General features: G+C 41.1%; 1 protein-coding gene across 1 annotated transcript in view; it reads left to right on the forward strand.

Moving 5' to 3' along the window:
• The first annotated feature begins 13,631 nt into the window (after window positions 1–13,631).
• Window positions 13,632–16,944, forward strand: part of ankrd28b (ankyrin repeat domain 28b) — a 35,627-nt gene continuing 32,314 nt past the window's right edge. The window contains exons 1-3 of the mRNA XM_052066811.1: window positions 13,632–13,888; window positions 15,927–16,010; window positions 16,298–16,376. Coding sequence (XP_051922771.1) covers window positions 13,862–13,888; window positions 15,927–16,010; window positions 16,298–16,376 — 190 coding nt within the window. The 5' untranslated portion in view covers window positions 13,632–13,861. The remainder of the gene's footprint in view (window positions 13,889–15,926; window positions 16,011–16,297; window positions 16,377–16,944) is intronic.

The raw sequence follows: 16,944 nt of genomic DNA on the forward strand, positions 1-16,944 counted from the left end.
AGAGGAAGAGCTGTTCCTCCCACATGTATCACTTCTTGTTTCTTTCTGAATCAACAGCCGCAGCCCAAACTGTACGCTATGAAAACCGCACCGACTTTTTCACCCAGCAAGCGATGTTGGATGAGCATGTGAGATGAAAAATGATTTGAATATTTATGAGCATCACCATGGTGTTGATTTAAGGACTGAAGAATGAAGCCACAGTAGGCAAGAAGCAGACAAAGCCAATAAAAGTGTGAAAGGAATTTTTTTTTTGGGGGGGGGGGGGGGATTCCATCACAACATGGCAACAAATAGCTTCAGACTTCCATGCTTGTGGTGCATGTTGAAACCATAGAGAGAAAAGTAGAACGTTGCATTTCCTTTCATAGTGACTAAATAATATCGGTAACAATGCAAACATTCAGTGAGTTTGACACTTTCTGTCCTCCTAGCTGTGAACTAAATTTTGACATCTCATATTAATATGTTGTATTTCCGCTAACACCCTCAAATTGTGACAAGAGCATGATTTCTAGCCACGGACTGATACATACTCTTGAAAAGAACCATCCAGGCATCTAATGATTTGTCAAAACTGCAGACCATATGCCATGTTGATGTACAGTATATGAGAGAAAAAAAACAGCACCGCTTTTTACTAGTTGAGGACTTGGATTATTGCTGTGCTTTTTTTATTCGCCCAAACACCATACATATAAACACCATGCTGTGTCTTTACTGTAATTGTTACTTTGTGCTATCCTCGAAGCCAGACAGGGAACAAGGAGCTTGCATAGAACAGAGACCAACATCCTCTGGGCATCAACATTTTCTGCCTCCTTTCAAAACTCACTGACCCGAGCCCATTTTTTCCAGTCTGAAAGAAATGTCAAGTTCAGACCTAGAACTTATCTCTGAGAAGGGAACATAGCAGCCAAATATAGCCTGCCTCTTGACATCCACGAGACTCTACGGGGCTCTGCTGAATTTTGGTTATCTGCCATGTGGTCACGAATGATTAAAGAATCAAAACTAAACAAAATAAATCTTCACTGAGCATTGGTGTAAGCACTGGATAGTGGTTGGTGGCTGGTAACCTAATGCAACAATGTGGATGATCCTTAGTTGAAAACAGAAAATGACAGTTTGAGCCAAAACTAGAAAATACTGAACATGAATCCATGAATCATTCTAAGATATAGTAGAGAACATCCAAAGTCAAATGCTTCTCTCATCATGATGTCAAAACAAGTCAAGTCAAGTCAACAGTATTTATAGAGCACTTTCAAACAGCCATCGCTGCATACAAAGTGCTGTACATGGAGCGATTTAACATACACAATAAACAGTAAGACGAAATGGTAATAAAGGCGGTAGAAAGCACCAGCAGTCAATTGTCAATTTCACAAGACATCAGCTCAATAAACATGTTTTATTTAAACCTTCTTGAAACAAAGAACCTCCATCCATCCATCCATCCATTATCTGATCCGCTTATCCTTACGAGAGACGCCAGCGTCCTGGGGCCTATCCCATCTCAGCGGTGTTAAGGCAATAGGATGGGTACACCCTGGACTGGTCACTGGTCAATCCTTGAATGAGTCAAGAGTCGAGCAACATTCTGGATTCGACTGAAATAGAACATGTCTGGAACTGTGCAAATACGAATTTGAGCTCCTTTGCATAGGTGAACCTTATTTTCAGAGTAGAATAACGAACAGCGTAACCAATGGCATTCTTTACTTAAAAATGTGAAATAATACTGGACATACAAACTTATCATGTAAAGATAGTCCAATCTCGTATGAACTGTCAAATTGACAAACTAATGAGTATTTACGTATTATTTTGCTCATTGAGAAATTCAATGAAAACACCAACTGTCAACTGTCACATATTTAACATCATCCTTTACAATAGCATACACACACACACACACACACACACGTATAATTTTCATGCGGTTAAGTTGTGAAAAACGATAGGAATCAATCACTTTGTCACACTCTTGGCCACAAAACACTGAGGTATTCATTCTTTTTTTTCCTCAATTGTGATTGCACTTTGCGAAGACTGCCTTCACACCGTCATGATCAATCAAAGATGGCCCATATATGCGGGAAACAAATCCGCAGCAAGAGTGTGTCATGCATCATCTTCACTGCGGGAAAAAAAAAAAGCTAAATACATTGTGTAACCTGAATTTGTGTAAACAGGCTCACTCACACTTCCTATGGTATATTTAAAGTGTCGTGCTGTTCTAAAGTGCATTTTAATAAACATGAACATGCCTGATGCCAATTTTTAGGCCATGATCATGGTGAACATGCAGCACACGGCGAGGATGTTATGCATTATGCGGTGTTTGTGAATTGTGTTTGGTGATTCGATGCCTAACTTATCAAGTCCAGTGAATAATTCACAGATGCCTTCCAAGATTTGTTGTATCGAAAAAACATTTTGTCTCATTAGCACATTCAGTGATACGAGGAAATTATGTGTCAGGCAAAGTGGAAAGTACTGTTAAAATGACTCTCTCTCGTCGACACAGCTCAGATGGTACCTGCCCCCTCAAGCCATCTGAGCACTGCAGACATCTGTGAGCATTAACCTGCCAAGAACAAGTCTAATGTACAAATATTAAATATTGTGAAATGGAAAGACGGCTGAGAGGTCATTCGGAGCAACTGCAGAAAGCTTTCATGAAAGTATCAGTGGTGTTTTTCAGGTGTCAGGTGAAAATGTGTACACTGGAGGGGCTGTGGTTCTGTTGCTTTCCAATTACCTTGCACAGAGAGACTCCAGAGTGTTGTGACACCCTCAGAAAGACTGCTGGTCACTCAAGTGAGCAAATAAGAACTGACATCGCAAAACAACAAACAAAGCGAACCGTATATGTTGAAACAGAAATTGCAGACTCTGCAAAGCCGAAGAATGGCCAGAATCAGCTACTGTATTTTCTGGACTTAGAAGACACTCTTTATTTTCCACATGCTTTGAACTCTGCAGTTATTAATAAAGCAGAAAATATTGTGGTGGGCCGGGCCAAAAGTTAGAAATAGAAAATAAAGAAGATAGCGCAATGTCCTTGTATGCCAGTAATAATGTAACATTCTCCTCCACCATCACACTCAGCACCGGTTCAAGGATGTGTACTGAGCCCCTTGTTGTTCACGCTCTACACATTTGACTGCTCTCCGACTCTTATTAGCGGTCCAGTTTGCGGAAAGATTTTAACATAACAATCAAACCATTCTAGGAAATGATCATTTACAAGCAATTCACTCTGAGCATGGAAATTGCCAGAATCGGACCGAGTAAGAATCGCTTCCTTGTTTTTCAAAGTCTCGTAGATTTGAGTCTTTCCGACTCCAGGTGTCTCGTGAATGTTTCGTACTTTGTTACTCGCTTCGTTTAATCATATCACTTTCCCTTCCATGGTCATTACTCTCTCCCTCTTTCTTCGTCTTCCCCTCCCTCCCTGTGCTCTGCAACTTGAAGTAACAGCACCACCTGCTGTTGAAATACCTGTCATTACAAGTCCAAACGAAATTTTCGGCGGGCCAGATTAAAAAGTCCAACGAGCCGGATCCGGCCCGCAGGCCGTAGTTTGCCCATCCCTGCATTAGACCAATGTAATTACGGAACATGTCACAGTGAACCAATGAAACTTTTTGCAGTCCGCCCTTACTGAATATTCATCAGCCATTTGCGGATGGAGCGTGCAAACGGGCTGTCTGTGAAATGCGGAAGTCTCTGTGCGTAGCGATACGCAGCTGTGTAGGAGTGAATATCAAGGATATAGTACATAGTAGAGCGAAAATAAGCATAGTGAGTTGCCTCTAATAAGTAGTGGGAATGGGTGCCATAAATACAGCCAGTTCTGTAGTGCGACCCCCATCTTTCTGTTGTTTTTTTTTTTCTACTTGCAACTCCGACCATCACTGGCAACGGACGACAGGCACTTGCGGCTAGCCACGAAAGAGAGAATTTCTTGCCATAGAGTGACATCCCCTGCGTCTCCCAAATAAATGGGTTTTGAAAGCCTGCACTTCAACAGACTTATACAGTATATTAGCCTCATGTAACAACAAACGTGCCCTCACTGCCCTGTAAAGGCACGTCAGAGGCCGCCATCCACCCCTGCAGGGAGTTGAAATGGGATTAGCTTGGGGATACAGTCCTGCCTCAAATGGAGGAATTCAAGAGCGTTACCATTATTGGGAAGAAGAAATGAGGCACATGTCAATGGAGGGTGTGCAGTAATACGTTCACTGAATCGAACACGGTGAAGTGAGAGCTGAGCCAAAAGACAGTCAAATTTTCCCACCCTCACCTGTGGTCGACAACTCTAGGGAGTGATAAGGTTGTGGCTGCCTCTGCGACATGCTTGAACTGACCGTGAAGTCTCCATCCAACTGAGCGGCGAAATTTTGTGAGTTTTGGTGAAGGTAACATCAGAGTCCGTTAACATTTCCTCCCTGTTGTACCAAACATACACTAACCCTAACTCAGAAGTTCAGCAAGAGTTTTAGTGGTTTTGTTTGTTGCGAGTAAATTTTGTTCCTTGTGACAAAAGAAAAAGAAAAGGCAAACATGTGACAAATGTCGAAAATGTTGCGACCCTGAACGAATTCTGATGTGAACATTTTGCTCCTTTTGCCAAAAGTCGCAAATATTGGCCACCCACTGGGATAAGAGCTTTAGAGATTGGATGAAGATTAGTAATTTGGGAAAGAGTCACAGTCAAGCCACTGCCCCACCACATCAAACAAAGGCAGTTGGCTCAGGTATCTGATTCCGATGCCTCCCAGACACCCCTCAGTGTTGTGTTCCAGACACAATCAAACAGCACGAGGCTTCAGGGATCACGTAAGATCTGGACTGTCTAAAAGATGTCCTGGGAACACCTCGTTGTCCCAACGGGGAAACAAAGGGGTGTGGCCGAGGAGAGGGAAAATTGGATGTGTACCCCTGCAACCAAGATAAGAGGAAGAAAATTGTTAGTTGAAAGGTATATTGGGTGCTCGAACTATTTCACTAAAATTGCATGTTACATTTATGTATTCCTTGATGCGATGCACACATTATAAACGAGAGTGTAATTTATAATTTCTTGGAGGTAAGAAGAACTCTTTGCTACAGCTGCACTGCGAATTAAGTTGAGAAAAACACCAACTTACTTGAGCATGTTACTGGAGTCCCCTATATTCATCCATTTGTTGCATTGGTACCGATTGAAGACAGAACAGTAAAACATGAGAAAACTTACTGTACTGTACTTGCTACTCAGTACAAGGCGAATAAATTGGCGGATGTAGAATGTAGAACCTCTAAAATGGAATCTTCTTCAACTTGTACAATTTGGAATTCTACTTATATTTTCGTCACAGAAACGCCACCTCGGTTCAAGGGAGTAGCAAAAGGTTTTAATCCAGGAGTGTCCAAAGTCGGTACTCAGGGGCCGCCGTCCTGCCTGTTTTTCAGCGCTCTCGGGAGCAACACACCTGATTCAAATAATCAGGGTTGTTCTAATGCTGCTTCAGAGCTGATTTATGAGCCATCAACTGAATCAGGTGTGTTGCAGCCGGGAGAGCTAGAAAACAGGCAAGACGGCGGCCCCTGAGGACCGACTTTGGACACCCATGTTTTAACCCTCATGTTCAAGAGACAAATTAAACAATTAGAATTGGTTTAAAAGCAAAAATCTATTTTTTGCGAAAAACTAAATCTGTTATTTTGCGTCATATCGGTAAGTCCTAAGGTACTGTGAATTTGCTATGGAAATGTTCCTAGTCTTTATACTGACTAACGTCACACTAAGATGTACCCCAGAAAACTAGCATTTCAAAAATGTACAATACATTTAGCAGTTAACTGACTAATGAAACATTTCAAGGAGGAAAGGCATGTTGTGTATTTGTGACCTGAGGTGATGAAACCGAATCAGCTTTTTGATTCCAGTCAGTTGAATGAGGTCATACTTCGTAAGCAAGTGTCTATTTTTAGATTTTGTCGGGACTCTATGGTGAGGACAAATAGCAATAACCTCTACTTTCCAGGCTAGGTACGTGGTACTTGGCGTGAAGGAAGATATTGCTTTAGGCAAATCGTTCTGCCTTGTGCATTTGTGAGACGACTGACTGGGCGAACCGAATAAACTCTGTGTAACTATACACTACTGTTCCCTAATAATAACAACTTTTGGCACAAAAAAAAAGTGCTTACCTTAATTGTTTTACACTTACGACTAGTGTTAATAAAATGAGCACAGTTTGTCGCATTTATGTATGCAACTATTCAGACATTTTATGTTGTCTTTCAATGATGGAGTACTTAGAAAGTGGGGCTACATCAACTTCACGCTCCTTCGTGTTTCCAAGTGCAACAGTGAGGAAATGTTCTTCTTGGCTACGTTGGGTGCAGGGTCTGACCGGCTCGTGTTAATTTAGATAGAAGAGGCGTAGGAGTCAAGCAGTGTCTGGGCCAGCGTGACGGCGGAACTATAAATAGTTGAATATTCAATGTAAAAAAAAATATTTTAAAAAAAAGCTAATTACGCCAGGCAGATAACGTCTTATATTCACCGAAAGACCCAAGACAGGGTTTCATAAAAACATTGTGTAAAATAACATTGTGAAATAATATATCAGTAATATGAATATGAATTATTGTATGCAGTCATGGCTGACAATTACTACTTTAAAATGCTACGGTCCTTGTCCGACGCTTCAGGAGAAGCAGTTTGCTTGACATTTCGAATCTTTCGAGCAAACTTAGAACCGAACACCTGTGGGGTACGCTCATACAGACGGACAAACTGTGCTCTCTACTGGTCACTTGCGGGACTACCTCGCTGCCGTCTCAACCTTGCGCACTTTAATCAGGTGACATTTTCTGAAGCGAAAATTCACAATTCAGGATGTCCAGCATGTGTTCATGAATGCCGTCAATGTAGTTATGATAGTGCCCAGGGGGGAGAATTAAAGTGTTAGCTGTTGTTGGTAATTAATTGTAATTAATTGTAAAAAACAATATATACACACACACACACACACACATACACGCACACACACACGTATCAATTATGGATGTCATATTGTATATATAGCCTGTGTATACATCACATACGGGTTATTCCAGAATTGGAGGACAATTTACGGCCGCCCCATAATATTTCAATAATCCACAGACAAAATACGAAAGCCTGCAATTTGAGTAAATGTAAAAGTCCTGAGACCAACTCTAAAAACAAACAAAACAAAAAAAACCTAATAGAAAATATTGCTTTAAAACAGTTTTTAAAATATCAAATACGTTTGGAGTACCCCCTAAAATGCCAGGATTTCTTGTATAATTTAATATTTTGCACTGTGGCAGCTAATTTAATGATGGAAAGAATGCCACCTTTTGGTCACTTAACCACATAGCTATGTTGTAGGGACCCATTTTAAAAAAGAAGGGAAAAAATGAAAAGTTACATTTACATTGTGTGATATTTTTAATGATGCACCCCACAGTGGGCAACAGTGACCCATGTAACAGAAAAACAGGAGGGTTATAGGATTGTGCCACTGGTGGAACCTTACATTTCATTACATGCTAACCAATACTGGAGGTGCATTAAGTATTCACCAAAACACAATGACACCAATATTGGCATAATATCATTTGACAGTGTCAGGAAAAACTGTGCATTAGTGTCTTTTGAAGGCAATGTTTGTGTGGTTGTTGTTTTGTGTCTTATGTTTTGAGTAGATATACTGATTGAAGTGAGAGTAGATAGTACGCAGGTGCCATTGGAGCACTTTCCCATTGGTGGGAGTTTTGGGTAAAGGAGTGGGGCCCTAAGTGATTGCTTCACATTATACACATATTTGTCATTGTCATAAATCTACAGCTGTTCACAGTCTCACATTTATATTTGTCACTTCAAAGCATTCTTGCCGGCCTCTTCTTTTACTGTGGGGCTCAGTGGACAGATCTTCCTCTCAGAGCACAACAAAGTTCTCTCTTTTATTATTTCCCACAGCCTCGCTCATCAAATGTCAACATTTTTTTGACAAAAGTTCATTCATTCTGCCCTCTGGAGATATGCATCCTGCTTGAAATCTATTTTTTAATTCCTGCTTTTCCTCCGCTTCATGATGGTACATGACAGTGACAGCTCTTTCCACGTGGGACCTACGCCATCCAGCTATTGGTTATCCCTCGAGTGTGATGTTCGTGGACAACGGTGCAGGATTTCAGGGCATCGGTTGCATGATCCTGCTTGCGTGTCACTGTGGTGAGCTCCACCCCATGCAGGATTCCATCACTGGGACGAAATCGGTCAGGGTCCATCATCTCTCACTGACTGGTTCTCCAGAATTATAAAACGTCAAGGGCAGATGTCTCCAACATGATGCCCGTGCTGCACATTTTTAACGCACATTTTAAAGCTGCTCACTAATGATTATTTGAAGAATCAACTACTGGAACCAGAGATAAATGCATATGCAATAAAAGTGACGCATTTTCTTTGGGACTGGCATGCATGGAAATTAAATTTGGTTGGTGCTGTTGATCATTTCTAACGTGTAAAAAGTGCACAGGTGACTGATTTTCTAGTTTTTGTATTTGAAATAATATTTGTTGCAATACTTTAGATGCATACATCCATAAGACTTTGGTTTATATTTCTTCGAGCAATAATTTCAAAGATCGGGATAGGAACTGGTCATCAACATTTGATGCATAATCAAGCGATTCACTCTTTTTCAGCAATGCATGTTAAGATCTACTGATGAATTTTTTACTCATCTATTCATTTAGCTTCCTAACTATCGTTTATATACATTTTAATAATACTTCTTAACTTTTTCAATCACCAATATTGATTTTCCTCAGATCACAAGGGATGCAGCCTTAAGGAATGGGCATGTGTTTTCTTCATTTACTGATATGTGATCGAGCCACTGCTTCTCTTCTTAACCTTTTCAGGGACGGCGGTTACTAGAGTGGACAGCATATCATGTTATCAGGTTACAGGTTATCATTATTGGTACATGAAAGGGTTCAACTGAATTTGTAGGAACCTTCTTCTTCCCCATATCTCTCGGTGTTCCATGTTCAGCATTCCTGCTGAGCTTTACTGTGGCCTTCACAATTTTTCTAACAGCAGATCAGGAGACCTTACCCCATTGCAAAGACCTACTGTCTACCCTTAAAATCACAAGCATAGCAGCCACAAGCTCCACCTCAGACCTCCCTACCCTTGAAATGTGAGACTGGGAAAGAAAGTCCAGCCCCATGGTGAGGATAACCCACATTCTTTCACAGTAGCCCCACTTGCTCACTAAATCCCCTTACTTAATAGGTAATCACTGCAAATAAGTACACATTTCAACAGACAACAGTATTGATATAGTGCAGTATATTTACTCTTGGATATTACAAATACCATAGTATTCACTGGAACAAGTATGCTTGTTTTTAATTGTCAAATGGCCTTACATGCATTTGAGCTGCTCCTGGGTCACAGGCCAAGTACCGGTAAGCTTGTGTTTGGAAATAGTTGGGTATCTGGAGTCCTTGCACACACAGAAGTGAGAAATTAAACAACTAAGTAAATGTTTTTTCACTGCCTCTTTCTGAAAATGTCTCGACGCAAGCCAGTCTGCACATCCGCCTCACCGTTACGACTCAATAGGGATCATTTTAACCACACCCGATAGCGAGTTTCTCCGCCATCGAAATGTTCGGTTCGGCTGGCCGAAATCCGGGGCAACTTTCGAGCGATTACTGTAGTCCAGCCACCGAATTACGAGGAAATTACGAGGAAAGCTGAACGCAAGTGGAAAAGAGACAAATTGCATGTCTCTTCTCAAATTTGGAAAGACAGCTGGCGTATCTACCAGCTCACAGTAAAAGAGGCCAAAAGAAAATATCTGTCGGACCTTATTCTAGCCAACCGTCACAACCCTCGTGCACTATTTAAAACGATAGATTCTGTACTCAAACCCCCTCTGCCTACTTGCGCGGATTCTTCAGCCGAGATGTGCAACAGATTCCTTCAGTTCTTTATTGATAAGGTCTCTACAGCTAGGATTCCGGTCCCAAATACCGCATCTGACCCCTCTGTCCATGTTCCATGTTCAGCTGTCCTAAATTCTTTTGATACTGTGTCCTTGGCGCTTTTGGAGGATGTAGTTCGCCAGACGAAGCCATCTGGCTCCCCTTGCGACTCTCTTCCCCCACGCTTCTTTCAGGAGGTTCTCCCGAGTGTTGGTGCATCGGTCTTGGATATCATCAACAGCAGCCTTTCTTCTGGTGTAGTTCCCCAACAGTTTAAACATGCTGTGGTCCAACCCTTGATCAAGAAACCTGGTCTTGATCCAGATGAGCTGTCAAGTTACAGACCCATTTCCAAACTGCCTTTCATTTCCAAAATTCTGGAAAAAGTGGTGCACATGCAGTTGAAACTTTTCTTGGATGAACATAACATCTTGGAGGTCTTCCAGTCAGGTTTCAAGACGATGCATAGCACGGAGTCAGCCCTGTTACGCGTTTCTAATGACATCCTCCTGGCAAATGACTCTGGAGACCACGTGTGTCTGGTTTTATTGGACTTAACTGCAGCATTTGATACAGTGGATCACAGTATTCTGCTGACTCGTTTGCAGCACTTGGTGGGCATTGGCGGGAGTGTTCTTGATTGGTTTAGGTCCTATCTAGCTGACAGGACCTTTTGTGTCAGCCTTGGCTGCTCTGAATCACGCACTGCTCCCCTGTCATGTGGTGTTCCACAGGGCTCAATTCTGGGGCCTCTGCTGTTCTCGCTGTATCTGCTCCCATTGGGTTCCATCTTAAGGAAACATGGTATTCCTTTCCACTGCTATGCAGATGACTGCCAGATCTATGTCCCACTGAGCAAGAAAGACACCTTCTCATTAAGGCCACTCCTATCCTGTCTGGAAGAAATCAAAACCTGGATGGCACAAAATTTCTTGAAGTTCAACGAAAAGAAGACAGAGGTGATATTGTTTGGCCCCAGTGGACCTTGTACATTCCATCCTGTAGACTTGGGCCCCCTATCTCCTTATCTGAAATCAACGGTCTCAAACTTGGGACTTAAACTGGACAGTGATTTCAAACTCGATCGGCAAATTGGTGCCGTTGTTAAATCCAGCTTCTTTCACCTTAGACAGCTGGCCAAAATAAAACCTTTCCTCTCACATGAACACTTTGAGACAGTAATTCATGCCTTTGTCACATCCCGGCTCGATTACTGCAACGCCCTGTACTTTGGAGTCAGCCAGTCCTCCATCAAGCGCCTTCAGCTGGTACAGAATGCCGCTGCTCGCCTCTTGACTGGTACTCGTAAGAGGGAGCATATAACTCCTACTTTGGCATCCCTTCACTGGCTCCCCATTCATTTTAGAATTATTTTTAAGATCCTCCTCTTTGTTTTCAAATCTCTGAATAATCTCGCGCCACCTTACCTCTCTGAGCTCATACGCCCCTACACCCCTGCCCGGCGCCTCAGGTCTGTGGACCAGTCTTTGCTAGACGTACCAAGAACTAAACTGAGGCTCAGAGGGGATCGAGCCTTTTCTGTTGCTGGTCCATCTCTCTGGAATGACCTCCCACTGAACATTCGGCAAGCCTCCTCGCTGCCCATCTTTAAATCCCTCCTCAAAACTCACTTGTATTCTTTGGCGTTTGACTCAGCATGACTTAGATTTGCTATTGGTTTTACTGCTTGGTGCTTTCTACCGCCTTATTACTTATTACTTATTACTGATTCGTCTTACTGTTTATTGTATATGTTAAATCGCTCCATGTACAGCACTTTGTATGCAGCGATGGCTGTTTGAAAGTGCTCTATAAATACTGTTGACTTGACTTGACTTGACTTGTTGAATGTAGCCAGAAATCTTTCAGAGTAGTGGCCACGAGACATTGCACCTCACTGAGAGGTGGCCATGGGTGGCTGTGTGTGTGTCATTCTTTATCATACTATCCACAGTCAGGCGATCATGAAATAAAATCCACACATATTCAGAACAATGCACATCACACTCATAATTAAGCAGGAACAAGTCTAAATAAAAGTAACATTTGGATGAAATTTATTTACTAGATGATGGTCTTTTCTTTGCTGTTGCTTTGCTTTTGTTTACTGTCTCATAGTTTACTTCTTAAGTTTGGCTTTAACCACAGATGTAAACAAGTTAAAGGACCTTGTTTACCTGCCGACTAGTTGCCAGTCAGTCATAGACACATGGAGAATCATTTTCACACTTTTGAACATTTAGTTTACCCCATGAACATAATAACTGTGTTGAATGATGACTGATTTCTCTTTCCTTTTTACTATTTTACATACCTTACTTTATCTCAAATTATTACTGTATATGTTTTACGTTCAATAAACGAAACAAATTTTAACTTAACATGTATGCTTTTAGAATGAGGGACAGTGGGAGGAAAAAGTGTAAATATCGGAAATCCACGTGTGCAAAATAGAGAACATGCAAAAACACAGAGAGGAGATTCTAATCCCAAACCTCACGTGATGCTGCCATGATGATTAAACCACCATGCTGACTAGACATTTCATCCATTTTCCGATCCGCTTTCTCCTCACAAGGGTAGCTGGAGCCTATCCCAGCTGTCTTCAGGCAGTAGGCGGGGGACACCATGAACCGGCTGCCAGCCAATCGCAGAGCACACATAGACGAACAACCATTCACTCACATTCATACTTTAGGAGAATTTAAAGTGTTCCATGAACCTGCAATGCATATTTGGGAATGAGGGAGGAAATCGGAGTGCTCTGCGAAAACCTACGCAGGCACGGGGAGAACATGCAAACTCCACTGAGGAAGCCCGGAGCCGGAATCAAACCCTGCACCTCTGCACTGTGAGATCGACACGCAAACTACTGGGTCACCGGGCCGCCGCCAGAAATTTATACAAAGTATTCAAAAATCAGTAGTTCAGTTAACAGCCTCTAGGCGGAGACAATCGACCAAATTTTGTCTAAAATTTTAACGTGAGACTAATCCATAAAACACTTGTTGAGTAATAGATAAAACAAGCGGAAATCTGATGGGATTTGACAGATATACGCATGACAGATATAAGCATTTGGGCAAATGAATTCGATTTTATTTCCTGTCAAATGTAAAATACATTGCTTCTGAACCTGCAATTTAAATAAATGCACAATAGAGTTTAATAGCCATTGTAACAATGGATGAATCGTCGTGTGGATTCTGACCAAAATTCAATTGGAACATCTTCAGGAAATTACCCATTACCCAAAGAATAGCAGAAAGGAAGTTGCACAGCAAGAAAGACTTTGGGTCTTTTTTTTTTTTTACAAATTGTCACATATCACACAGAAAACCATCAGACATCGAAATGAACAAAGTCATTACAATTATAAATAGATTAATAAAAAAATAAATTAAAAAAATCCAGTGGTCGAAAATAAAACGAAGAAATATTGTGAACATTAAAATGCGAACACAAGTTTCAAAGTTTTGAAGGTGCTATCTTTTTTTTTATGGTCAAATCATAAGGACCCAGGCAAAATGCGTCAGGGATCAACATCCAATAACCTCCTTTTTTCAACATGGGAAACAAATTGACCAATGAAAATGCTTGTTTTTGGAAGGTAGAATATGGCGGCGGTAATGTTATGGAGTTTCCGCTACTCCTTGACTTGCATGCAATCAGGCCAGGGGGCTAGCAAGGTAGCTAAGCTAACGTCACGCTAGGCCTCCAGCAGACTAGCGGCAGTGATAGCAACAAGATCACTTTGTTGTTTGGGAAGGGAGACGAATAGCCCTTCACGCGTCTGCATGAGAACACTTACAACCACAGAAATATGGTGGTTCTCAAAATTCGAGACCAGGTAAGAGCGCTATGCCAAAAGCGAAATTTAAGTTTGACTGCTAGCTTCGATTTCAGTTTCCCAGCGGACTATAATGGAGTAGCTCTTCCGAATCTTTTCGTATAACGTTCAGTTGAATTTGAATTTAACATCAAATGCTGTACGTCCATTGGCCATATCGCAAGTAGTTAGCCCAGCTTCTGTCGTAATGGCAATGTCCATCACCCATGCTCAACCAGAATGAGTCCCAACCTGCTAACAGGACAGGTTATCTCCAATAATTAGCCAGTCCCCTCCTCACAGCTCATAATCTCGGGTTTGACTTGTGAACGTGCTATATCCAAAACTGTTGTAAATTGGCCTGAATATTTGCTTTCAATTTTGAATATTTGTAAATCACTCTCGAAACGTTGTTGGGGACGCCTACCATGGCAACATAATTTGAGTTACTGATTGTGACGTGTAAATGTTTGTGACATTTCATGGTGAGCTCTTTAGCTGTTGTTGGCTTTTTTGCATTACTGCGTCATCGCGTCATTTGTAAACAAATAAGGTACAATCAATGAGCCTATGTGGGGTAGAAATTGATCGATATTGTGACATCACGATGGCGCCAACTCAATTACTTTGTTACTCTCTTTTAATAAACCGGTAAAAACCTCCCATTGATACCATTTTACTGGGACATTTTTGTTTACAGTATAACATGTTTATACCACTCTCCTGATTTAAAGGCTGGCCCAAATATCTATTTTCAAAAATGCAAGTGTCCATAGTTGTTCAGAATTTTTTTTTATTACTTGCGTATTTGGTCAACACTTGTTCAAAAGAGTGTGTCATCTGTACAAATTATTGAAAGCACTTATTCTTGTATTGCGCATTAAGTATGCCTCATGTCATCAGGTGCTGAAGTGATCTTCTGTTACTCAGTGTGGTTGCTTTAAGAGCTGTCTCTATGGTGACTGTTTCAAAGGCCCTGAATGGGGCAAGGAGCTGCGCAGTTGTGCTGCTGGACGAGTACAGAAAATCTCCTGCAGCTCTTGAGCTGAACTGCACAGCTGAAAACAAAACGCAGATTTATCCCACACACCGTGTCAACATGAGACACTGTGAGAAGCACAACTGCCTACTTGTTAGCTTCATTTGACCCTTTGTGCCCTGCACATTTTCATGAACGTTTCTGAGCAACATGATTGTCTAGTATTATTAAAGCCCCAATTTTCACTTAGGGGCGAATAATTGCTGTTGGCGAAGGTAGAAAAAAATAAAATTCATGTTAGAAATCATCATGGTTCGTTCAAGGTTGCAAATGTTTGGGAAAACGTTTGCTCCCACATTATCTGGATTCTGTGACTACTGTAATTTGTATTATTTTTCCCTTGAGTTTGCTTTGCCTTGACATGAAAGATGTTCTGCTGCCGCTGCAGTGATGTAGATAATTTGGACTATTGAGATCTAATTCATGAAATTGAATACACTTGTTTTCTTTACCAACATTGAAAACTAAATCGGAAAAGGCAAATTCATTCATACACGCACACATATTTGACAATGGCACACTGAAATTTCAAATATTTTTATTCAGGCTGCAACTGCATGCACAGTTACAAGGTTGTTGCGATAAATACTTAACAACAAAAAATATTGAAAGCATGATTTACAAACAATAATGACTACAGAATAATTGGGTTGTGTAATTGAACAGTATGCATGATTCTTCTTACCCTATTACATTAACATCCCAATAAAAATGTAAAAAAATATGGAAATTGGGACAAATTGGAATGGAAGTGAGGTTCGGATGTGAAATTCTGGAGCAGCTCTGAATTTGTCGCAACAAAAATGTCTCAACATGACATGTTGGATTGCTGACATTGAACAGATGAGCTGGGTGTGCATAGTGATTCTTGAGAGTGAGGATCCCACAAACTTTGTTTCTGCTGAGGTCTGCAGGGTTAGTTTGTCATTTGTTCCATTTGGATGCTTTCGCTTCATGGGAACTACTGCAATTACATGTCAACACATTGTAAGAATAAATTGATGCTCTTTCCTTCCACAGCCTGCTTTGCTGAAAGCAATTTTCAACGCGGACCCCGATGAAGTGCGCTCGTTTATATTCAAAAAAGAGGACGTGAATGGCCAGGTAATCACCACTCTTTTTTTTCTTTTATGATTGAAAATCATACTCTATCATGTCCTTTTAATTGATTTTCATAGTAAAAAATAACAGCATTACATGGTATTTATTTTGTTGCATTCCTCATGACTTCAGTTGGGATGTTTGTCTTTTTTTCTACCTCGTGTTCCGGTGTCACACTGCATTTGTTCCACTAATTGTTTGGGTGTTCTTTGTGGAGCTGAAAAATTGATCTCTTTTCACCACAAATTAGAAGCCTTGAATTACTGTAGCCCGTCTCTCTTTCTTTATAGGACAATGAGAAGCGAACGCCACTCCATGCTGCTGCCTACCTAGGAGATGCAGAAATTATAGAACTTCTGATCCTTTCAGGTCTCTTTCATTTTGAACTGCAAATATGCACAGTTATGCGGTAGATTGCAAAGTAGGTGGTGTGAGTTTTGTATGACGTGACTTCTGTAGTCACACCCTTTTTTCAAATACTAATATGCCTCGTGATTTGTACTGAGTCAAAACTGTACTCATTTAAAGGAGAAGTCAACCACCAAATTTTTTTGACAATAATATGGTCTGTGCGCCTCCATTATTGTAAACACAGCGTTCTGTTGACTAATGTGCACGTGGAATAGGAGATAAGCAGCAAAATCCACCCATTTGTGTCCATCTCAGGGGGCAGCCATTTTGCCACTTTCTGTCAACTGAAAATGACATCACAGTTGCTCAGAGCTCAGGTAACAGCCAGTCAGAGCTCACCTGTTTTCTGAAGCTGTATGCGGTATGCTGAAGTGTGACACGTAATGTAGATTGCAGACTCCTGTTTTTTTCAGTTTGCTCAGTTTGTGCTCATTCTGTTAGCCTCTCAGTGGAATTTCACACTATTTTTTGTTTACCCATTACCCTTTACTCAAAAGATGTTGTATGGTACAGTTTTGATGAATGA

The sequence above is a fragment of the Hippocampus zosterae genome, chromosome 5 (genome assembly GCF_025434085.1).
Source record: "Hippocampus zosterae strain Florida chromosome 5, ASM2543408v3, whole genome shotgun sequence".
Lineage (NCBI taxonomy): Eukaryota > Metazoa > Chordata > Actinopteri > Syngnathiformes > Syngnathidae > Hippocampus > Hippocampus zosterae.